This window comes from Epinephelus moara, chromosome 9 (assembly GCF_006386435.1).
Source record: "Epinephelus moara isolate mb chromosome 9, YSFRI_EMoa_1.0, whole genome shotgun sequence".
Classification (NCBI taxonomy): domain Eukaryota; kingdom Metazoa; phylum Chordata; class Actinopteri; order Perciformes; family Serranidae; genus Epinephelus; species Epinephelus moara.
The window spans coordinates 19,152,378-19,175,713 of record NC_065514.1 but is presented as its reverse complement, the minus strand read 5'-3'; the positions used below and the strand labels follow the sequence as shown (position 1 = coordinate 19,175,713).

At 41.2% G+C, this 23,336-nt stretch overlaps 1 protein-coding gene across 1 annotated transcript in view; it reads left to right on the top strand.

The window, feature by feature from the left end:
* gnaz (guanine nucleotide binding protein (G protein), alpha z polypeptide) overlaps nucleotides 1-23,336 on the top strand; it is a 43,745-nt gene that overhangs the window by 5,552 nt on the left and 14,857 nt on the right. Inside the window, exon 2 of the mRNA XM_050053379.1 lies at nucleotides 15,534-16,874. Within this exon, the coding sequence (XP_049909336.1) occupies nucleotides 16,152-16,874 (723 nt within the window). The 5' untranslated portion in view covers nucleotides 15,534-16,151. The remainder of the gene's footprint in view (nucleotides 1-15,533; nucleotides 16,875-23,336) is intronic.

The following is a 23,336-nucleotide window of genomic DNA, read 5'->3' as shown; positions in this document are numbered from 1 at the left end:
CAAATCTGAGAGGGCAGAGCAGAGGGGACTAACAGAGCAACTTTGTGTTCCATTGCACACACATAACAGCGGTCATATGACAACAAGGAGGTGGAAGAGAGGGAGGAGGGGGGTGTTGAGGGAGTGTATTGCCTACTACCCACTGGTGAGGGGTCTGTGCTGAAAGAAAATGAAAGCAGTGTGTGCATGCATGCATGGATGCACGTACATGTATTGTATTCTGAGATATTACTACAGGCTGTCTGGAATACGGCCAAAAAACAAGTTTATAGCACAACAATTAGCTTGCTTTGATGGGGGCATGCAGGTCTGCTTTTCCAAGCTAATGCCTGAAAGTGAAGTGAAGCTACTGGTGTATGTCAGTGACCTCCACAGTCCGCTGTGATCTTGTAGAGCAGTGGTTCTCAAATATTTTTGTGTCAAGGACCCCTAAATTTATACACATTAGGTAACAGGCCCCCTTTTGATAAGATTTAGTTTCAGGGACCACCTGCTGAAAAGATTTCGCTTGTTAGATGACTAAAATGCTTTAGTTGAGGTGTTAACCGTGGAGGAAATGATACCTTTTACTCACACTGGGCTCACTTCTTTAGTGAAACAAATAGTGAAAATAAACGGTTCCCTATTTTCCTGGGGCCCCCCTTGAACTCCCTCAAGGACCCCTCGGCATCCTCGGACCTCTGGTTGAGAACCACTGTTGTAGAAAAATCAATTCTGATTTGCAATGTTTAACATGCTGTACAATTTCCTTCTCCTGTTTGAACAGGTGACATTTTCTCATATCTCTCCCCTCCTCACACATTCATCTTGTAAACACAGTACAGTTAAACTGTGCTGGCATTGTTGGCTGGCATCTGTCGAGGCCTTGGCAATATAGCAAGATTACACATAACTGAATTAAAATATAGGTGTGGCTTTTTTGGATGGTGATTTCATCATTTGGTGTAAATCTTGCACAGTCTCTGCAGGGGCAAACGCCCTAATGCAACATGTAAGATATTTTATTCTTTATTATTCCATTCAGCCTGTACTGCTTCATCATTGTCGCTACAGCATTTATTTTACAGTGCTGATCGGGTGGGTTAATGGCTGTTGCATGTGCAAGCAGTATGAGTTATTTCTCCTTTTCCTGTTCCAGTTATCAAATCACCAACTGCAGATAATGTCTGTGGGTTGTAGAAGCCTGAAAGTGTCCATTACCCACAATTTCCTTCTGTTGCAGAAAACATTTATCTTATCTGTCTTGACCCAAATGAATATAAACGGAGTGTGTGAATGAAGTTTAGACTGCTTATAATACTAACCTGAATAGGTTTGATCTACGTGATATACGCTGTAGTGAGAAAAGTTCTCGCTATGAAAGCAGAAAAACATCTGATTGCACCAGCAGCCACAGATCTGAACAGACAGATATCCACAATCTCAAACGTGTACTCGCATTTGCTCATACACCAGTGCACGCGCACACGCACACGCACACACACACACACACACACACGCACACACACAGACGCAAGCGCACACCACACTCTAGTGTCCACCTTGTGCCATCTTATCCCTTCACATCAGACAGCCTACCCATAGCTCAGCCTGCGCACAAACATGCCATTGTCATCGCTGGCTGGCCTTGTGACTCAGTGTGACCCGCTGGATTGGAGAAGGGGAACACAGCCATTGAGATCAGGAACGTTAAACAGAGCATTATCACGAAAAAGCATCTAGCATACAGAGACCTCACCCCCACCCCCCAACTCCACCCTCTAAACAGCCCACTGTTTTGGGGGAGTAGAGAGGAGAACACTGTCCACCATTGTTTTCAATAATGAATGAGTAGTGTCCTCACATGTGTACAGTATACAGGCATCTTTTCTCTGAAGTTCACATTCAGGACAGCATGTCAGTGGTGATAACGTGACATGATAGCATGAAATGTTGAACAAACAATTGTGAGAGAAAAAAGAAGAGTTAACAGTAAGTAGCAACTAGCAATTTTGATAAAGACAATGACAGACAATTCAGTTTACTTGCTTATATTGCAAAAAGTTTCAACTCCCAGATCATTAGATACATTTATAATGAATAGATAGATTCACAGCGCTGGAAAAAGCAAATATGACAAGCTGTTATGTATATAGATGTCCTGAGCTAAGAATGCTGTTTCTCTTAAAGCTGTACTATTAAATTTGTGCCACTAGAGAGCAGAAAAAAACTACCCCCAGCTACACAATAACCACCATGTACTACCGTATTTACTAGTGAATATAAATCTCATATTTACTCTTCTTTTTGCCTCCGTTTTGGTCTCCACCCACTTATTTTTTGCAGGATGTTTTAATTTCTTCAACAGCTAGTCTCTGACATTGTTTGGCAGCCCAGTCCAAGAAAACACAAGAAAATGTTGGCATTGTACGTTTCTGCAAACCACGAATACGTTACGATTGCACGTTCCTAAACGTTTCCAAAACACGTAGTTCTGATTAAGCTGATTTCGTCATGTGGAAGTGGAGGGGATGGTATAATTCTAGGCAAGATGGCTGCCTAGCTGCAGACCAGTGTTTGAGACCAACAACAAAAATCTGTTGTTTATTAGTGAGACACTAAAGCGTTTTAATGGGCGTTCCACGTGCCACCAAACCTGGGTGTTTTTCAGCAACACATATTAAGCCAAAACATGATCATTTTCTATCCATAAACAAGTGGTATTTGTGCCTAACATAACCACGTTAACCACAGTGTTGCTGGAACATAAAATGTCAACATATCTGTTACATAATAACACACAACTGTTTCATATTCGTGGTTTGCAGAAACGTACAATGCCAACATTTATCCTGGCAAATGGGTTGTGTCTGTCTACTACTTTAAAGCTTGGACACAGAAGCAAAACAATTTGCTAGAAGAGGCAATAAAGCAGAAAAGGGTGGTAGCTCTACGTGATTTTAACCACTTTTACATTACACAGTCATTTCAATCATATCAAAGGTATTGATTACACAGGTTATTTTTCATTAAGGTTCACATGAGTGATCTTGGCAGATTTTATGTTCACCTAATGGCTCATTTATGCACAATGTTAGATACGTATACAGACAAAGACGGGGCTTTCTGTCCATACTCTGCATTCATTTCGACCGTATTTGTGCACATTGTCTGAAAGCTTATGGATTCAGACGAAACAGAACAGTACCACTGGAGATTGTGGGGGCAGTGTGGCGTAGTTCAAGCAAGAAATGACCGTAAGACTCGACAAAGACATTTTAAAAATGCCAGAAGAAAATGACTTGGTAATATAGCGAAAGAAATTCTCCATCCACCATCATGGCTGTTTCTATTGAATGATACAACATTACGACTTCCTCCAACGTCACCTTGTTTGTTGTTGTCAGAAACTTTTGACTCTGCACTCTACTGCCATCTGTTGGATGTATCCAAGCCAACATGAAGGACCAAGCCAGCATAAAGGACACATGTAAGGATGTAAGGTTATAGCGTTTGAGAAGGATGTATTTGTACGTAAAAGGGATCATAAATGAGCCTCTTCAGCTCTATTCCATGGTCCCTGACTATAATGACAACATAAATCTAAATTGTGAATCCTGGGTAATCCAGTAGAGGCAATGTCACTTGACATATGATTTTGAAGTGGAGGTGCTATCTGACATTAGAGGCTTTCAGACACCTTCCCCCAGGAGGCCTCTTGTGGAGAAATCCCAGACACATACCAGAGTTGCTGACAGGCTCAATCTTGAGACTCCTTGACAGCCCATTTAAAAGTGTCTTCACTACATCAGTGTGGTTAACTAAGTATCCTTCTTCAGCCTGAATGACAAGGTCCCCTGCTTGTTCAATTTCAAAAAGGAGACAGAATTTAATGTTGGAAAATGGACTAGATTATTGTCAGAAAATGAAGGCTAGTCTGGACGCAGCTCTTTTAGGATCAAATGCTAAATCTTGCACAAAGTGGTGTGAACTGTTGAACGGTGCTGAGGATTACTCTGCCTGCGACCTATATCTCATATGATTCTGACGTAGGATGTAGCGACCACAAAGCTCTGACTCATCACACAGACACAAGCCTTCTACGTTGTAAGGCTTCATTTATTGAGGTATGCACAGAAAAACATACACTTGGTTATTACTAGCAATAGGACACAGAGGATATGTTTCAGAGGCATCACATGATATAGCGTTATCTACAGGATCTGTGTTAGCAACTGGCATTGGGATGACATTGATCTATCATTCTGCGGCTAGAAGCATGAAATTGACTGTCTGCCTTTTGTCCTAGATTCCACAATGTTACAGTTGCAGTATATTGAGTCTGTGGACACAGAAACCATCTGTGTAGTGCCCTGCAGATATACCTGTACTTTACAGCTTCTCTCTGCTCTGTCCTTTGACATGACAGAAATCTATCCATAAACATGCTGCTTCACATTACAGGCAATTCAATACCAATCAAAGTAAACGCCTTTGGATCTGGAACATAACGTCCATCCTGTTGCTTACTAATCAGTTCAAAATGCCTTTGCCCATTTGTTCTTATAGTTAACATCTTGTCCTACAGTAAATACAGGGTGGTTAATAGATTATCAAGCTAATAGAAGGAGTTAAGGGATTCAGCCCCTTTTTTACTTATTCATGGTTCCCATGTTTAGGGTGGCGAAAGGATTTTGACAGATAAAGATTATAATCACTAAAGTAGCCAGCTCCATCTTATCAAAAGCTCCCATGGTGTACGGTATTAGCTGTTAGATGTAGAAATTCCTGGAAACCTCACCAGACTGGTAACATCTCCAGTAGTCTTTCCAGTAGCTCGTAGGCACAACTGATTTAAGACTTGTCTCGGCTTTACTCTGAGGCAGTAGGCCTGAGTAGATTGGAGTTGGGATAAATCAGAGAACACAAACAAGAGAGTATGATTAAATAGTACACTTATCCAAATGGGTTAAGATTGGGTTGTGCAACTGCTTTTATTTAATTTGTCAATGGTGCTGCCTGTAAAATATTTTTTACAAGGTCTATTTCAAAATATTTTCCTTATTCAAGATTCAAGGATCCCACCTTAAAGAGATATGATTTTGGATGTGTGGTACTTATCCACAGTCAGCTGCCCCCAGTTTGGAGAAGCAGTTAGGAGTACAGTACCACTACGGATGCTAAGCAATGTACTGCTGTGGACAGGGGCATGAACAAAGTGTATTTTAGCCACTTAAAAAAAAATCAATATCAGTTTCAGTGTATGCTATACTTAATATTTTCACCATGTTAGTTTACCGTGAGACAGCAATTTCCAATGGGGAACTAAAGCTGCTCTCTTCATAGCCAGACTCCATTGAGAAAAACAGTAATTTGACATCGCTGAACACAGGATTTGCTGCTCTACCTCTGCATAGCTTGATTAGCTTGTTTGTATTATTGTGTGATTTTTACGTTTCAAAAAGTTAGTTGGGATTTACCAAAGTTACAAAACAACACATACAAACTAACTAATTCAGACAGTGGGAGAACAGCAGCTATTATGTTCAGAGAGTTAAAATGACTGTTTTTTCAATGGAGTCTGGTGGCTTTGATAAGAGCATAGGCTTCCCTGTTGGACATGGCTGTCCGACGGTGAGGTAAAGTGCTTAAAATATTCTCAATATAGCATATACTTATACTGATAGTAATTGTTTTAGGCGGGACTTTTTTAGATGGATAAAATACATTTTATTAGTGACCCCTTCATGACAGTACATTACTTCTGTGTCGGTACTCTTGCCTGCTTCTCCAAACTGGGGGTGTGCTGACTGACATCCACTGTATGTGATACACTGACTATGGATAAATACCTTATATAACCCCCCTTCAAGATCCATACTATCCCTTTAACCTTAAGTTAAATGAGGAGTAAATGTTTCTAACAACATAGCCGCGGCCCTTTAAAACAATGCTACGTGTTCTATGTGACTTAAATGTTATATATCTCAAGTGTACAGTTGCTTTATTGCTATATTTAAATAATGTTTGCCCTCTGTCAATTTAGGATAAACAGAATAAATTAAGTTCCTATATCCATCCTTTATAATTTAGTCTACACTCTATCAAGCTGGTCAATATTGACAATGGCAACCAATCAAAATACAATGAGTCAGCAGTTTTATTAGGTATATATGTACTTAATGTGGTCTCATACAGTGTCCCCACAATAAATCCTTCCTTTGTCTAGTCCAGTTGTGTTGACAATGTGTCTGACAGGTGTTGATTTAACTCTATGATTAATTTAGAGGCTGCACTTTGCTTTGTTGCTAACATAATGTCCTCCTCATGTACGGACACGACTTGAGAGCATCAGAAACACCTTTAAATATGATGCATTTCCCCAGAACAATCACTGGAGTCACTTTAAAGGGACAGTTCAACTCCAAATCAAAACTAAATTATACCTCTCTTACGTTTAGTGCTATTTAGTAATCTTGTTTTGGTGTGAGCTGGAGTGTTGCTGTAGAGATGTCTGCCTTCTCTCCAATATAATGGAACTAGATGGCACCCGGCCTGTGGTGCTCAAAGCGCTGATAAAATTCATTTGAAAATTAGAAGCAAAGTCTCTTTCCAGAAATACCAGGATACCCAAGATAATCCACAGACCTTGTTGTGAGCAGTTTCATGTAGGAACTGTTTTCTTTCTACCGAACTACACCCACCAACTGTATCATCACACAGAAGAAAGAGTGCATCTATGGCTAGTTAGCTAACGTTACAGCTTAGCCAAGGAGGAAACTATTACTATTTCCATCTCATGCTGTCACGAGCACGAGCTTCTTATTTATAAGTAGATGCACGCTTTCTTCTGCACGATGATACAGTTGGCTGGTGTAACATTAATTTGATAGAAAGAAAATAGTTCCTACATGAAACTGCTCACAACAAGGTCTGTGGATTATCTTGAGTAACAGTGTCGTGATTTCTGGAAAGAGACATTGCTATTGAGTTTTTCAAATCTATTTTCTTAAGCAACACAAGCCGAGTGCCATCTAGTTCCATTATTTCGAGAGAAGGCAGACATCTCTACGGCCGATGTCTTCAACACCTGGCAGCTCACACCAGAACAATCTAGATGGATAAATAGCACTACAGGTAAGAGGAAACATATGTATTTTTGATTTTGAGGTGAACTGTCCCTTTAATATAGAATTTATCCCATACACTAAACAGTGGGTATTTGGTAATATAATTGCATATATTGTAAGAATTGTGAAATCCGTAAATGGCCATAATCATCATGTCAACACGATGTTCTCATACCAGCCACAAACACTGTACGTATTACAACACCCTCTATTTTTCCAACAGATTTCTTTCATATGGGTATCTGGTTCAGTGAGTCTTAAAGTGAATTTGAGCTTTAAAGACTTGATTTGAGTCATGTGCAGCCCATCAGCCACAAAGATGTTGTGGTCCACAGTATTTGGCACAGCACTGCAAAGACTGAAACCTCATGTCTCGAGCCTGAAATTGAATTTTTGTTTGGAATAAAAGTCAAATCCAACATTTCTCTCTAATGAAAGGCTTGTACTTTTACATTAATTCATGCAAGGTTGTAATATCTTGTTTGTTTTTTGTTTGTTTTTTGGATCATACTGACCCCATCTGTGCCCGTTTATATGATAAATGGCTTATTGTTCTCTTAGAATAATTCAATTCTGTTTATTTGTTTTGGTTCATGAAAGCTGAAAAACTGTTTGCAGGTGAATCTAATATTGGTTCCATTTGTTGATTCATTAATCAGTCACAAAGCAATAAGGAATACTTCTTTCAAAATATGCAAATTGAAAATTGGAAGTCCTGGGAATATTTACAGCTGCAGAGTTTTATTGAAAAGGCAAGAGCTGCTAGAACATGTCTGCTACTGATTAAATATTTAGAAACCTCCAGTGATTACAGCCTTAAGACTGTGATTGCTTTGTCAAAGACCAACCAAGCAGTGCTAATATGTATCAATATTCAATATTTTACCCTGGCACTGAAAGTCTTCTTTATTTTGCCATTGTTGTCTGCTCTTGCACAAGGAGAGCTCTTCTTGTGTTTACCGTTTTTGCGGTTGCTGATGATATCCTGATAGTGTTTGTTTCAACTGTCAACACAGTCACTACCAGAGTTTAGATTTCTCATCCCTTTAAAAAAAAATGCAAACGCCCGTGGAAATTTCAGTAAACCTTCAGCACGTGCGTAGTGCTGATGTGCCGTTGTAGCTCAATAACATCAACACAGCTCCAAACAACGACACACAGAGCCGTGAATGTCACCCTGACCTCCACCTATACAGTCAGCAGCCTCATTCATGAGTGCAAATCCACTCCAGTGCATTTTCATCATTTCATGGCCTGTTCTTGCCTGGTACATTTCAAATCACTGCCCTGCGTGGAAAAAAATGCCAACAATCATGTCTATCTGAAAGAGGATTAGTCTGCCCCGACATCCGTTTACCAGATTTTCTGTTATATATGCCTTCATTTGGGAATTAAAGCTTTCCATGTATTCATTTCTGTCCTTTCAACCAAATCATCAACTGCTGGTCAAATACCCATTTCTTCTGACTTCTGTAAAACTGTCAGCCTCGGATGGATTACTGAATGGGCCTAGCAGGCAAAGGCCCAGGGGCCCCAAAGTGTAAGGGGGCCACCCTGGCCTTCACTTGCACACTGTCAAATGTGAAATTAACACGTACCGACCAGAGACAGACTCAACATGACCACCAAGAGAAACACAAACCCACAAAACATGCATAACGACTACACAGCCACCACAAAGACTGTGTGTCTTGCTCCTGTGTAGGAGAGGTTGTGGGGCCCTTTGCATATCTGTGCCCAGGGGGCCATTCTCTCATAATCCCCCCATGCTGTCAGCTCTGTCCATACAAGTCTTATCTGTGACCTTGTGGTGACCGTAAAAGATGTTTAAGAGGACAGCATGCCTATTGATCACCTCAGGTTTTCTCACTAATGCGTTGCTTATTCACTGCCTCTGTGGCATCACATAAATTAATAACATCTCACCAGCAGAGCCTCTTGTCTCGCTTAGAGGCTTTCTCTGCTTGGCTGGGCAACCTTCTGTCCCAGGAACCTCACAAGGCTGGGTTTTTTTAATCTGGTGATTTTATACACCTCTTAATGTATTACAGTTAGAGTTTTATACAATTTAGAAAACAAAGACTATAAATCCAGAACTGCAAAATCGCATATTGGTCTTGTCGGTTGCCAAAGAGCTCATAAATATCCGACACGGCCCAAAGGTTTGATCACAGTTTCACTCTAACCGCTTAATCTTGACACAATAGCAGGACTTAGTACAGATCTGGGGATTAGCTACTGTTTCACTCCTGGGGTTTTGGATATTATTGTAAGAATCACTCAGCTAGATTCCAGTAAAACTCCGACGCTGTATATGGACACTGACCAGACAGCCTTAAGTCTTTCAGTAACCTCTTTTTGTCAGGCAGCCAGGGGAAAGAAGGAAGCAACCTTCCAGCCACCAAACCAGCTGCCTGTGGATGAGAAAGGCATGAGCCCTGTGCAGCTGATCGTCGGGCATGTGAGCTGTTTTGTCTTCTGTGTGCATGTACTGTATGTTAGATTGCTCCAGGGAGTCTGTGATGCTTCTTGAAGCAATGCCAACATCTATCAGTAAGACAGAGATAATATTGCGCTTTTTATTGGTGTTTATATAATAACATGTTTATGGCACAATGCGAGGTCTGTTGTGAAATGCATAAATGATGGTGACACACAAGGTTCACTAGGTCTGCTAACCCATGGGGCATATGGATAGGAATTACTGTGCAGTCATCAGAGTCACATTTCCATAGCAGCATACTGTTCTGAATAGTCAAGGTTATATTGGCCATACATGTGCTTTTCTGTATAATCCTACAGCACTTTTTTGTGTGTGTATTCTGATAGTTGTAGGGTTTTTTACCTCTTGAGCAAATGCCATAGCCCTTTTTCAGTTTTCTCTAGTCACCAATATCTGTCTGGGCTGTTTTGGCCAAATTTAACACACCAGGTTTTGCCCTCGTCTTCTTCATTCACTTCCCCATCACAGGTGCCAGTCCCCAGGTTGCTGCTCAGAAGTCCTTGGCCTGCTTAGTTGTGATGAATGGGCTGTTTTCCTGCATTGGTTGGTTTTGATGTAAATGGTTAATAAAGTGGAAACATGATTGCTTGCTGGTCCCCCGCTGAAGACAACAGTTATTTATGACCGGCAGATTTTATGAAGTGCGGTATTCTTCCCGCTGCCCGTCCGCGGCGGGGTTATTCTCACGGGAACGCCTCATTCGATCCCTCCTGAAATGCAAGCCTGCTGACCACAGCTCTGACACACACACCTGCACACCTCATTCATAAAGCATTACAAGACGACTAGAAGCATACCGGCGCCTTTCACCTTTTCTTTTAACAATGCATACTTTTGCTTTTCATTCATAAAAATAATACATTTTCAGCATTTGTTTGTCCTCGTTTTTGACACACCTGAGCACAAGTGGGACTCATATGACATCACACCACTGCGCCAGAGCATCACATGCATTTTTGCCATTCTTACCCTGAAATCATTTAATCGTTTAATGTAATTTAATTTAAATCACGAGTCTTCAGTGGCACACAGTGAGATACATTTCACAGCAACACATAATGGATTTAACACGCTTGTGTCGCTTTTTAAAATAGCTGCTGTGAAACACAGTTGAATGTTCTATATACACTTAACAATGGCAGTACTGACCTGGAACACCAAGTTCGCTGTCACCATTTACCTGGTGAGGTGCTCACTGAGCCTGAAACCAGATGAGCGTATACGAGCCAACTTTCTCTTTCATTTCCTCTTTTTTAAAAGTAGTTTTTTGTGGTTGTTTGAATATAGTCGACTGCCTGAACACTTAACAGGTTTTCTTATCTTGACAGGTGTTAAGTCGCTGCAATGTCTACACTATTTAAACACCTTCTTTGTGTGTTCAATTATCAATGTGAGATTTCTATCTTTGTGAGTCCTAACTGGCATGCCAAACTGTTTAATGCATTTTTCTTATAACAAATTTTTTGTGAGCAACAACACAGAGCCTCTCATGGATTAAAAACACCACTCAATCTAATGTGATTGACCCCAATTTTAATAGCATTTTTGTGGACTAAACAACCGCAGCAGGAGAGAAGAGACCGTTACACAACAGAAACACGCTGTGACTACATGTACTCATCTCTAATAAAGGGCGGGATTGTAATTATTTGCAGCATGGTGAATTAATAATAGGAGGTAAGCACCTGGGAGAGTGATGGAGGGGGGAGCTGATGGGCCGTGTGCAGCAGGAGCAGTAAAGGAAAGGCAGGCGAGTGACCACGCTCCATCTAATCTTGGCTATCACGTTACCTCGGCCCTCATGATACATCGAGGTGCTGGCCTCCCTCCGTGGCCCCTATGCCTCTACGTCCTTTCACTTACTCTTAAAGTGACACGCCTCTTCTTCGTAGCAGAGCCAACTGTGCTAAAACACAGGTGTCGTCTGTTTTTTGGAAGATGGTTTGACATATATGAGGACAGATAGCAGAGGAGGTAAGCCTGGAAATATATCCTTATTGAGTAAAGGTGATGTAACTCCTGGTACCATGTGGAATAGAGATTGTGTTTTATGTTGTTGCTTGCATTGAGAGCTATTTCAACTTTAAATTAGACTATTTGTTACAAAGAGTAAGCTTGTATTTTTCCTGTAGGCCCTTTCTTAATTAATTTTTGTTTATTTTTTCAAAGTTCCAGGCATTTTGTCTTGCTGTGTTATGCTCTAGTTATTAGGGTTTAGGTCGGCAACAGACCACATTTTCTTCTACGCTGTGTAATGGCATGGGAAATATTATTAATACAAATTTAATGTGATAATAATATACACTGATTTTGCACTGCTGGCACACTACTTCCTTAGCAATTATCTAAAGTGGTATGACTTCAAAAAGTGCGGAAATGCAAGTGCTGCATATTTCTGAAACAGCAAATTGAAAAGACTTCACACACACACAGCTTTAATGTGTTTCATAGGCTCTCAAAATCAGTGATGTGCATTAACCGGTTTGGCTGGCTATGCCATTTTCAGAGGGTAGTCAGGTGCCTGGAGCCAGGAAACAATGCTCTCCACTCTGTTTGTGTTGTGATGCTTTGTTATGGCTTTGTTCTGCTCTGTTTGTCCTCTCAGTCATTTCAAGAGTGGACCTCAATCACTCTGAGAAATGCTCCCTCCCTCTCTCCTCTCTCTCTCTCTCTCTCTCTCTCTCTCTCTTGCTCTATGTGACAGGTCTGCAGAGTATAGTTTCGCCAACAAAACTAGGCCACAGTATGATTTCACATTTGTTCCTCAGCCAATAACATGCAGCCTGTTTCAATGTGCATCTATTTATCACAGAGTCCCACAGGCATTCACTGCTCCAAATTTGTTTTTGCTTTAAATTTATCACATACTTTAAGATATTATTTTATTTGAATTCATGTCTCCAAACTTATCAGAATTCAGTATTCGTTCCATTAAAGTAAAAGCGCTGCCTCCTGAAAAGCTAATGCATCAAAGCAGGAGCAGAGTAAAACGATCGCAGTGTTGAATCTTAAGGATAACAGCACAGATGTCTGGGCAAGAAGAAGGAGCTTTACAGTGGTATGAAAGCATGAGAGGCACCTGCTGGCTTGAGCCTGTTATTTTCCACTGTGATAGTAAATAAGCATTTTATCTGATGTCGTTTTGCTGAGCAGCTCTGAGAGTACGGCAGACCAGAAAGAGGAGAGTCAGAAGTGCTGCGTTGTGTGAACAGTAGAAGATGCTATTGGTTACGACAAAGCACGTCTTAATCCTGCATCCGTTTCCTTTTAAGTAGTGGAATAGTTTGTTTTTCTCGGCGTGATTCTATGTTTGACCTTGATTGTGTATATAATGAGTCTGTGTGTGTATATGTGTGTGCGCGGTGGTGTTAAATGGGTAGGCGTGGTAAGCTGAGGTCTACTCTGGTTCAGGGTCTATGGTAACACAGGACTGCAGAGGGAGAGACCTGGGGTGTGTAACTGTTAGGAGCTGGAATCTCAAGAGGCAGTGCACACAGAATAAGGGTACCGTGGCAATGGTTGAATGGGAAATGTGCAGGTTAGTGTGCATGTAACTGTATTTACTTTCATTGTTGCTCAGTCAGTTTACATATGATTAATTAAGCAAAGTATTCAACGTGTCATTTTTCATTTTGTTTGTTTTTATTCATTTGTAATATTAAGATTGATGTTACTGTCATGTCAGCGGGTTAAAGGGATACTTTGCTGATTTTTAACTAGTGCTGCATGATTAATCTAATTGCAATTGCGATGTCAGGCTGTGCGATTACATAACCGCATAAAAGGCTGCGATTTGCGATTTAATGTAAATAAATGTTAATGTGTGTGCCTGTGAACGTGACTGCCTCTCCTGTAGTGTGTGGAGTTTGTTGACATCACGCCCACAAGCTATCCTGGTGCGTGCAGCCGGCATGCAGCAGTGACCAACACAGACGCTGAAGAAGAGCATGAGCTCGACCAAGAACAGCCTAGTTGGTGGCAAAAAAACACAACGTCTATTATATGGCGATAATTTGGATTCAGGTACGGCGACGTTGAACAGAAAGACGTGCTGTGTAAAAGTTTAAAAGTTAAACTTGCCACGTCCCGCGGCAACACGACCAATCTATATCAGCACTTGAGACAGCACAGCACAGGGAAAAGTAAGAAGAGTGCATGCGAGAGAAAGCCGAGCCGTGTGACGTTAAAGACAGAGACAACTGAAAGCCGCCAGAGCCTCATAAAACAACATCCAAGCACAGTTAAGCAAACATTTGTAAGTGTCACAGAGAAATCATGGACTCCATAACAAATGAAAAATTGAGCAATTTGCTCGGTTTCGGCCCACTTGACATGCTGCTGTGTTGTGCTATGGCGTGCTGGAATTTGTCATTTACGTGACAACACCTGAACGCAACACAGGCTCGCTCTGCTGTGTGTACAGTTCCGCGCTGCGCTGCTGTGCTCAGTCTGTTGATGGTCATTGACACACTGTCTGTCCATAACAATAACTATGTCAGGTCAGTTGCTCCCTAATATAATGTAGGGGAAACACTGAAACAAGCAAAAAGACTCATGATACCATTTATTTATTATATTGTATATTGTAATTATATTGTAATCGCAATCGCAAATTGCGATATTGTCCACCATAATCGCAATCGCACATTTTTATCAAATCGTGCAGCACTATTTTTAACCAGCTTTGCGTCATTACAATGTTGGTAGTATGTGTACATGGACTGTGGTAAACGTTCTTCCATTATACCAGTGCCCAGATCTTTCTGCTCATCTGTCAACTCAAATCTGCCAGATTACGTTTGTTTCCGCTGGTTCTAGAGTTGCAGATTGATTGCTACAGATTGCACTTCGGCATTTTTGTGTGCTGCCAAAGAGTATAGAGGTGGATCGAGAGAGAGCTGCCCTAACAAACGCATCATCTGATCAAACAGTAAAACTAGTAACAGTAAAACTAGTACTGAACAAATATAAACCAGGATTCTGTTAGTGTGTTGTCTATTTCTCACCTCAAATGTTTTAAGAAACATATTTTAGTTTACCGTAATTCAAGATCGTTTCTTATCAGCCAGCCGCCATGTTGTTTCCTGTGCCAAAATGGCCAAGACCACAGTACGTCGCCCACCAGTGGGAGTGTTTATTAGTCTGGTGCAGCACACTGTATTCTGGTAGTTGCAGGTTTTCTCCTCGTTGAGAAAAAGCAAATGCCACGGCCATTTTCCTCAGTTTTCTCTTATCATGTAACACCAATTTCAAAAGCATTTGCATCCTTCTTCTGCATAGACAGCCTAGTTTTATTGAAACATCATCTTTCCAGCAGTGAAATACTTTGTGTGGAGCTACAGCCAGGAGGCAATTAGCAAAGACTGGAGGCAGGGACAAACAGCAAGTCTGCCTTTCTCATTATAAAATGTGCTCACCAGCATCTCTAAAGCTCGCTAAGTGACACATTGTATCGCGTTTGTTTAATTGGCACAAGTGCAAAAACAATCATTTGTGGTTCATCCATCCACCGAACACTTCTGTGCAGAGTGCCTCTGGCATTACCGTGGGTTGCTAGATTCAGTCGGTGCACACAGGTTAGGTCTCAATACACCCACAACGAAACCTGGCGACCTATTTGTGCAGGGATTTAACGAGCATAATATGTGTTAACGAGCGAGCTTCAGAAGTGATGGTCGACGTATTTCTAAACTTTGACGGGAGCCAGGTTTGCTTTGTCCCCTTGCTTCCTTGCTAAGCTAGATTACCTTCAGGCTCCAGCTCCCACTCTAATACACAGACATGAGAGTGCAATCAATGCTTTCATCTCCAAGAAAAACCAAATGAGCTTATTTTCCAAAATGTTGAACTACTTAACAGTGATGACTGTGCTTATTTGTCTTGTACATTCATGTCTCTTCTCTGTCTTGTGTGTTTGGCAGACTCGGAGGCCTTCAGTTGCTGGGGAGATATCAGACCACAGAAGAAGCAGCAAAGTTTTTATCAGGAAGATCAAGCAAAACAGGCCAATTTCTAACTGAGGTGGATGGTAGCAGAAGCCAAGCAAGGGCAACGTACCACAAGAGCCATGTGGGAGGAGAGTGAGGGAGTTTTGCTATTCTCACACATCAAGCCCAAACACTTTGTCTACTGATATACGCTTAACGTTCTCCAGCACTCTTCCAGAGCTTTTCCTCAGGGGGAGCCCCTGCTATGAACCCCAGCTCTGTTGGCTTCAGCAGGCAGTCCAACCTCAGTGCCAGGCTCTGTGTGGGCATCCCGCAAGTCTGGGTTCTGCCCACACAGGACTCACAGACTGCCCCAGAACAAAAAGAATGAAATACTCCTGAGTCACTCCTCTGTGTGGTGGCTCTCCTGTCTAGTGTTAAATTGGTCTGTTGTGAAGTTCTGTCTGCCTCTTCACCGACAAGTTCCTATCTTTAGTGAAAACCCTCTCCAACTCTTCCACCAGCCCCTTCTAGGTCACCACTTCGTTATAATTTGCTTTCCCATCAAGCAGCAGCACGAGTTCCTTTGTGCTTACCACGTGGTGGAGGACCATGGGATGCCGTCAGAGCTCGGAGGAGAAGGAAGCGGCGCGGCGCTCTCGGCGAATCGACCGCCACTTGCGCTCAGAGAGTCAGCGGCAGCGGCGTGAGATCAAGCTGCTGTTGCTTGGCACCAGCAACTCGGGCAAGAGTACTATAGTCAAGCAGATGAAGATCATCCACAGTGGAGGCTTCAACCTGGAGGCTTGCAAGGAGTACAAGCCCCTCATCCTGTACAATGCCATCGACTCTCTCACCCGCATCATCCGCGCCCTCACCACTCTCAAGATCGACTTTCACAATCCTGATCGTGCTTACGATGCTGTGCAGCTCTTTGCCCTCACAGGGCCAGCTGAAAGCAAAGGGGAGATCACTCCAGAGTTGCTGGGGGTCATGAAGCGTCTGTGGGCTGACTCAGGGGTCCAGGAGTGCTTTCAGCGATCCAATGAGTACCACTTAGAGGACAACACTGCCTACTACCTGAATGACCTGGACCGCATCTCTGCACTCGAGTACATCCCAACTGTAGAGGACATCCTACGGTCCCGCGACATGACCACCGGCATTGTGGAGAACAAGTTCACCTTCAAGGAGCTCACCTTCAAGATGGTAGATGTGGGCGGACAGCGTTCAGAGAGAAAGAAGTGGATCCACTGCTTTGAGGGCGTGACTGCAATCATTTTCTGTGTCGAGCTAAGTGGCTATGACCTCAAACTCTACGAGGACAACCAAACGGTAAGAAAAATCTGTTTTAAAGGGCCCACATTTTCACCCAGAGTGTGTACGTGTATGCACATGCACACATGGATGCACTAACACATGCTTTCACAGAGCAGCAGCCACTCAGTGTAAAATAGTAGTCTGAGGAGAGAGGAGGCAGATCTCAATCCAATTTGCACAAATTATACAAATGTTCTCTCTTAATAAGTTTTCACACCATTCGTGCGAAGAGGTGCAGCTTCTATCTTTCACAATGAATTGAGATAAGTGGCGAGAAATATATCTCTTTTGTGAGACAGATAATACCTATCTGACTTACTGCAATGATCTCAGATATCAATAATCTTGTTATCTAGATTCTAGTCCACGCAATTTCTTAAAAGCATTAACTGTTAGGTGCACAGGTAAATAAAGAAATATTCGTCTCACATTATTATTTACCCTACCAGTCGTTGAGAAGAGAGAATAAAGGCAAAATGTCATGAGGTGTCAGTCTTATAAAACAAGTTGTATAAAATGGTGAGAAGCAAAAAGCACACAAGGCTGTTCTGCTGTGTCACTTCCTCTCTGTAAATCCCCACCGTCAAAACGACATCCATGTGGTTACACTGATATAGAGATCACATTTTGTTTGTGATCACGTCACACACATACTTGCTAAAATAGGAGCTATTTGAAATTAATTAGAGGTATATTCAAAATCATTTTTGCATACTGTGTTGTGTTTGGGTTTTTTTGGTCTTTATCAAAGGAAGGAAATTGAACATTGAATTTAGCTGCTAAAAATAAGGAATTAAAAATGTAATTGTTTTCCTAGCATTTCATTTCAGTAGATCAAGTACTCTTTGTCTGCCCTTTCCATTTTATTTCAATGATATCTGTTCACTTTGGTGGGAACAAATGCACAATCTTTAGCTTACTGACTCCTAACTGACTACTGATTGCTATACCACCAAACTGCTGCACAGCTTATCACCTGAAGTAGTAAACAAAGTGTTAGAATTCATTCTGTGGACTGTTTATTGGATCTTGAGGTAAGGTCTACAGCTACAGGATGCAACTACATAACACTTTAACCATGCAAAAATAAAATGTCTACCCAATTTTAGAGATCAGATGTTGCATGAATGGTATTTTCTGTTGGAAAGTAAAGGCCGTACAGCAGCCATGGAGTCAACACTGGGGTGGGGGTGGGGTTATCTGCCAGGGGGTTGAATGCAATGAATGAATGAATTAAAGCCACTACTGTCTACATAAATTACACATGCACCGTTACATAACTGATTGACACTTTACCCACATTGGCTATCTTACAAATAACACAATAAAGGGATTTATGTGTTTTTTATATGCCCCTGAGCCCCATTGTTGGTCGCTGGGTGATGGGTGGCTAATTAACTGCAGGTAACTTAGTGACAATTGCTAACATTCGTGATGGTTAATTGAATAGCATAGTGACAGTTCAACTGCGAAATGAAGTTTTGACATTAACGTTACCTTTTCATGCATGTCCTTACTGAAGTGAAGTGTTTTTATTGGTACAGTGTTTCAATATAAAAGTTTCCCATCAGCTAATGGGAACATTAATGGATGCAAAGCTAGCAAGTGGAATATATCCAGAATATATGGGCTGTTCGCTAGGTAATGCATGGAATTTATGCTCACTAACATTTTGGCAGGAATTTAGCATAACATTGCAAGAAGACAACCCTTCATAAAATTATCATTTTCATAACTCTGACAAAAACGATCACAAACTATAGTGATATAGCCTTTTTTTTTAAATAAATATATTGGGGATGCCACCCCTGTAGTGGTTAGCACTGTCGCCTCACAGCAAGAGGGTTCCTGGTTCAACCCCAGGAGGGAGCCCTACTGTGCAGAGTTTGCATGTTCTCCCCATGACAGCATGGGTTTTCTCTGGATACTCTGGCTTCCTCCCACAGTCCGAAGACATGCAGGTTAATTGGTGACCCCAGATTGGCCATAGGTGTGAATGTGAGTGTGAACGGTTGTCTGTCTCCATGTGTCAGCCCTGTGATAGTCTGGCGACCTATCCAGGGTGTACCCCGCCTCTTGCCCCACCTCTTGCCCAAGTCTCCATGACTCCCCCGCAAACGTCAAGAGGATACGCGGTTACGAAAATGGATGGATGGATGGGATGCCACCCCCTCCCATATATATATATATATATATATTAATTACTACCTTGATTAGAGTGCTAAACAGCAACTCTTTCCTAATGTAAAAGGAAAAAGACTCAAATTGCAGTGGGCAATTTTCCTAATGTCCCCACAGGGCACCCAGGACCACTTTCTACACCCTTTTCGCCATTTTATTCTCATCCTTAATAACATAACTACCCTCTGTAATTCATCTACAGTTAATTCAGTTTTGCTTAATAAACAATTTGGAAAGCCTTATCCAAATTGTATAGTCCATATCTAAAGCTCTTTGGCTGGAGGCAGGAATGGATTGATTTTGTAGAAACACATTCACTTTGCCTTAATGTGGGAGCAAAGCTATTTCAGATCTGTCTGAATGAAGAGAAGAGAGCGGCCGGTGTTTGTTATCTCCCCTTCATGGTTCTGGAATTTGAACGATTTGCTATCCATAGCGTATCTGCTTTGTTATCTAGTGTTTTGGAATAGCTGGGTAGTTACTGCTTGTTTAACTGCCTTTTTTGATAATGAAAGCTCAACAATAGATACTATTCACTTTTATTGGTTGAGACCAACTATGAGAGGTCAGCTATTTTCTATTTTTTCACAGGCATGATCACATTTTTTTCCCTAAAGAGGTTCCAGTATCCATGATCACCGTGATGTCTTTATACACAAGAAATAACTTGAGAACAGAGGAAACTTTGTCCTTCCTGTAACTGAACTGGCCTGATAATTCATGGGTTACCCGGATAAAACAGGAAGTACACTGTGCCGGGTTGGAACATGAAATCAATTAGTTTTATAGGTTAAAAATAAAGTCTGGAGGAGAAAAATGCAGTGTGGTGTTAATTGAGTTCACAGAATAAAGTGTGAGGCTGTACCTGTGAGAATTAGCAGATTGTGAAGGCACTGTGTAGCAATGGGAGTTCACAGGTGCAAGAAAAAACAACAAGATAGGAGAGGAAGAAGACAGCAATGGATCAAAAGTACCAGAAAGAAAGACATCATTAAATTAGAGCAGCCATACTGCAGCAGAGCCGACTATGAGTACAATTTCTGCAAAATACAGTCATTTTCAGGGTTGGATTGTGGTTAAATTAACGACTTCCTCTTCTTCGTTTTATGTGGTCTAACAAAAACAGGGTTTCTTCTGTTGGTGAACCTGTGACATAGCAGGACTGACATTAATGCTGGCTGTGATTTTCTGAGTCCAGACTGTGACGTGTTGCCTTATCTGATTTAAGTGAAACTCTTTCTCAAATAGCCTGTCTTTGTGTTCCCAATAACTGCATTAGCACAGACACTCACCAGACATCAGCTGAATGTTACTGTAGACACATCTTGTACATTTTTAGATTTATATGTACTTTAAAGTTCTTTATATGTTTGTTCTTGCTACTACTGCTTTGTCAGTAATTAGCCCACGTGCATGGTGTTATTCTTTATAACAAGACTGATGCTATTCACATGCAGTCATCAGTACTATCAGCACTAACCCTGCCCTAACCCTGCCCTGAGGTCACAGTGCCGACCACTGAGTCACACGAAATAGTTGTACTCGGCAAAATTATTGGTAAGAACATGCAACTGATAAAATACCATGATGGTCAGGCATTTCAAAAATGGTTTACTTGCATGGGAACTTTGGAAGCTTGTTAGCCATATTCAGTGCAAGCCACCTGCATCTATACTTTGAGACCAAAACCAAAGCAAATAGCACACCACTGATAAGCAGTTATGTTACTTTAATTTGAGGATCTGCATTGGAAAGCAAGCATATAGTTGCATACACCAAGTTTAGGGCCCTGTGCATGTTGCTCAAAGACTGGCAAACTAGTGACTCATTTACCAAAAACTGTGTACCACTACCAACCAGGGGTGTAGTCCTGCCAGAGCACTCTGTAATGACACTCCATCACTTTTTTTCTCCAAGTGAGAAAATAAAAGCAATCCGGTTGAAATTCTTTCACATTTTTTCAGCGCTTGAAGATCCAATCATCACTGAAGAGAGAGTCATGCAAGAGAGACAATAAGAACAATTGAAAAGGTCAAAGTTGTTCACATTTAAGGTGTGTGGACTGATTCACAGCGTCAACTCATGCACTGAGTGACATGCAGGAAAATATTCCACCTTGAAAGTTGCTGGTAGGTTTTATCTACAAGTGCACATCACACACTGAGCAAGCCGCCTGTTAATGACGCTGTCGCCAAAGCAGTAATGATTGTGCTACGTGGCTAACGGGCATGTAGCTACTTCCATGTTTCAGATGATCCGTTATGTTTGGAGTCGACCAATGAAGATGAGTTTACATATCACCTTGGGTTCGTCCTTCACCTTCTCAAAATGATCCCACACTTTGGATTTCCTGCCCGACATGTTATTAACTAGCCTGTGGAATAATCGCAGGTACCAGCCCTGTAAATTAACTTGACTTGTCTGACTGCTGAGCATGGCCACTTCCTGTGTCTGTCCTTTCAAATTAAATTCCCACATGGTCCATCAAATTAAATTCCCACATGGTCCAGTCATATAGGTTTTGATTTATTTTGATAAGGTGCAGCTCCTAATAAAGTTTCATGGTTTTTGTTTTTGGTTGGTTGGGGGGTTTTTTTGTTTTATTTTTTGTTTTTTTTCTGCATCTAAGCGACCAATGAAATCTTGCCGACTGATGTCCTCTCTGGTCGACTAATGTTTGGTCAAGTATTAGGGGGCAGCCCTATATGCATACATACGCACTCAGGTACAACTGCTATTTGCTAATGTATTATTAGTCATGAGCTCAAATCTTTTGGTTTAAAGAAACTGGTTTAAAAATGCTAAATGTGTGAAAAATTGTGCCAAAATCAATGACTGCAGATTCAACACTATGTTGACAGCAATAGCACATAAATCCAAATTGAATATTCATGACTTTCAAGACGTCAAAACCAACACATCCATCGCTAAAAAAATCAAGTCAAGAGACAGGGAAAATTTTAATTTTGTAGGGCACATGTAAAGCCAGAATTATATATAGTATGATATATATTATATAATATGCAATGGTTTTTGACAGCATCCTGTGCCCCCAAGTATAATTTTATCCATATACAATATATACTGAATGCATAGAACATGCATAAATGTGCAGAAGTGTATCAGGATGCAGGGCTTATTAAAGTATGACGTGCAGAGATAATCTACTCACATACATTTTAAACTGAATATCACACTATTCAGAGGGCTTGTAGTAGTATTTTCTATTTAGTAAATATGAACAGTCAGTGACAAAGTACTCGTACAGTAGAGGCACATTTATCTCATGGCTGAGATGTTCCAGTTATTTGCAGTATAATGTAAGCTTAACATTTATATAAAAGCCCTCTGCAGATTTGTGAAAGAGAGGCTGTACGAGCATTCGAACCACATAATGGTGGGCATACAGGACATCAGGCCACACCCTTGTAAATCTACAGCACCATCAGGCTGACGGGATAATGCAGCAGCAGTTCTAAATGTCACAATCGCTGTACATCTAATGTTAATGTTACTGGGTTGAGTGCAGGTATGTCACAGTGGTTCCTTTGACAACTACACAAGGCTCCTCAGTGGATTCCTGCGTCTTGGAGCCGCCCATTTCCATAACCACTGTCAGCTGAGACAACACTGCTGTTACCTAACACATAGTGTAGCCTCTACATGCTCAATATATCTGCACTATGAGACAGAGTGTTTGTATCTGTGCACTGTATGTCTCTGTTTACAGATTGTATTGTAGCTGATGGTACATAACAGCGGTGAAACCAAGCATCAGTTAAGATTAATGTTAGATAACAGGTGTAATGAAGGTCAGTACAATGTGAGGGTAAAGGACTGGGTCATTAAGCTGACCCTGATTCGGGTGCAAAGTGAGAATACTTACATGCTACTGTTGCATAGAAAATAAGAGAGATATAAGCAGATATTTCCCTCAGAATATACAAACCAATATACAATATGAGATACTTCAAATATATCCAAAAGCCTAAAGTATGTCAGGCAGAAAATATGCTTCTAATACACTTACTAGCAAAAAATATGCCACCCTTTATGCTCCAAGTACACACAAGACAACACATTTCAATCTACCAAAAAACTATTAACAGAGCAAAAAAGTATTACACAGACTAATCTCAAGGGAAATGTGTACAGAAAAAGAAAATGTCTTCCATCTGTTCGCTGGGTTCTGTACAGAAATGAAGACAACAGATTTTTCGATAAAGAACAAAAACTTAACCACATCCTTGCCTCACACTTTCGAAAGGTACCTTGGGGCCAAACCTTTGACAAAAA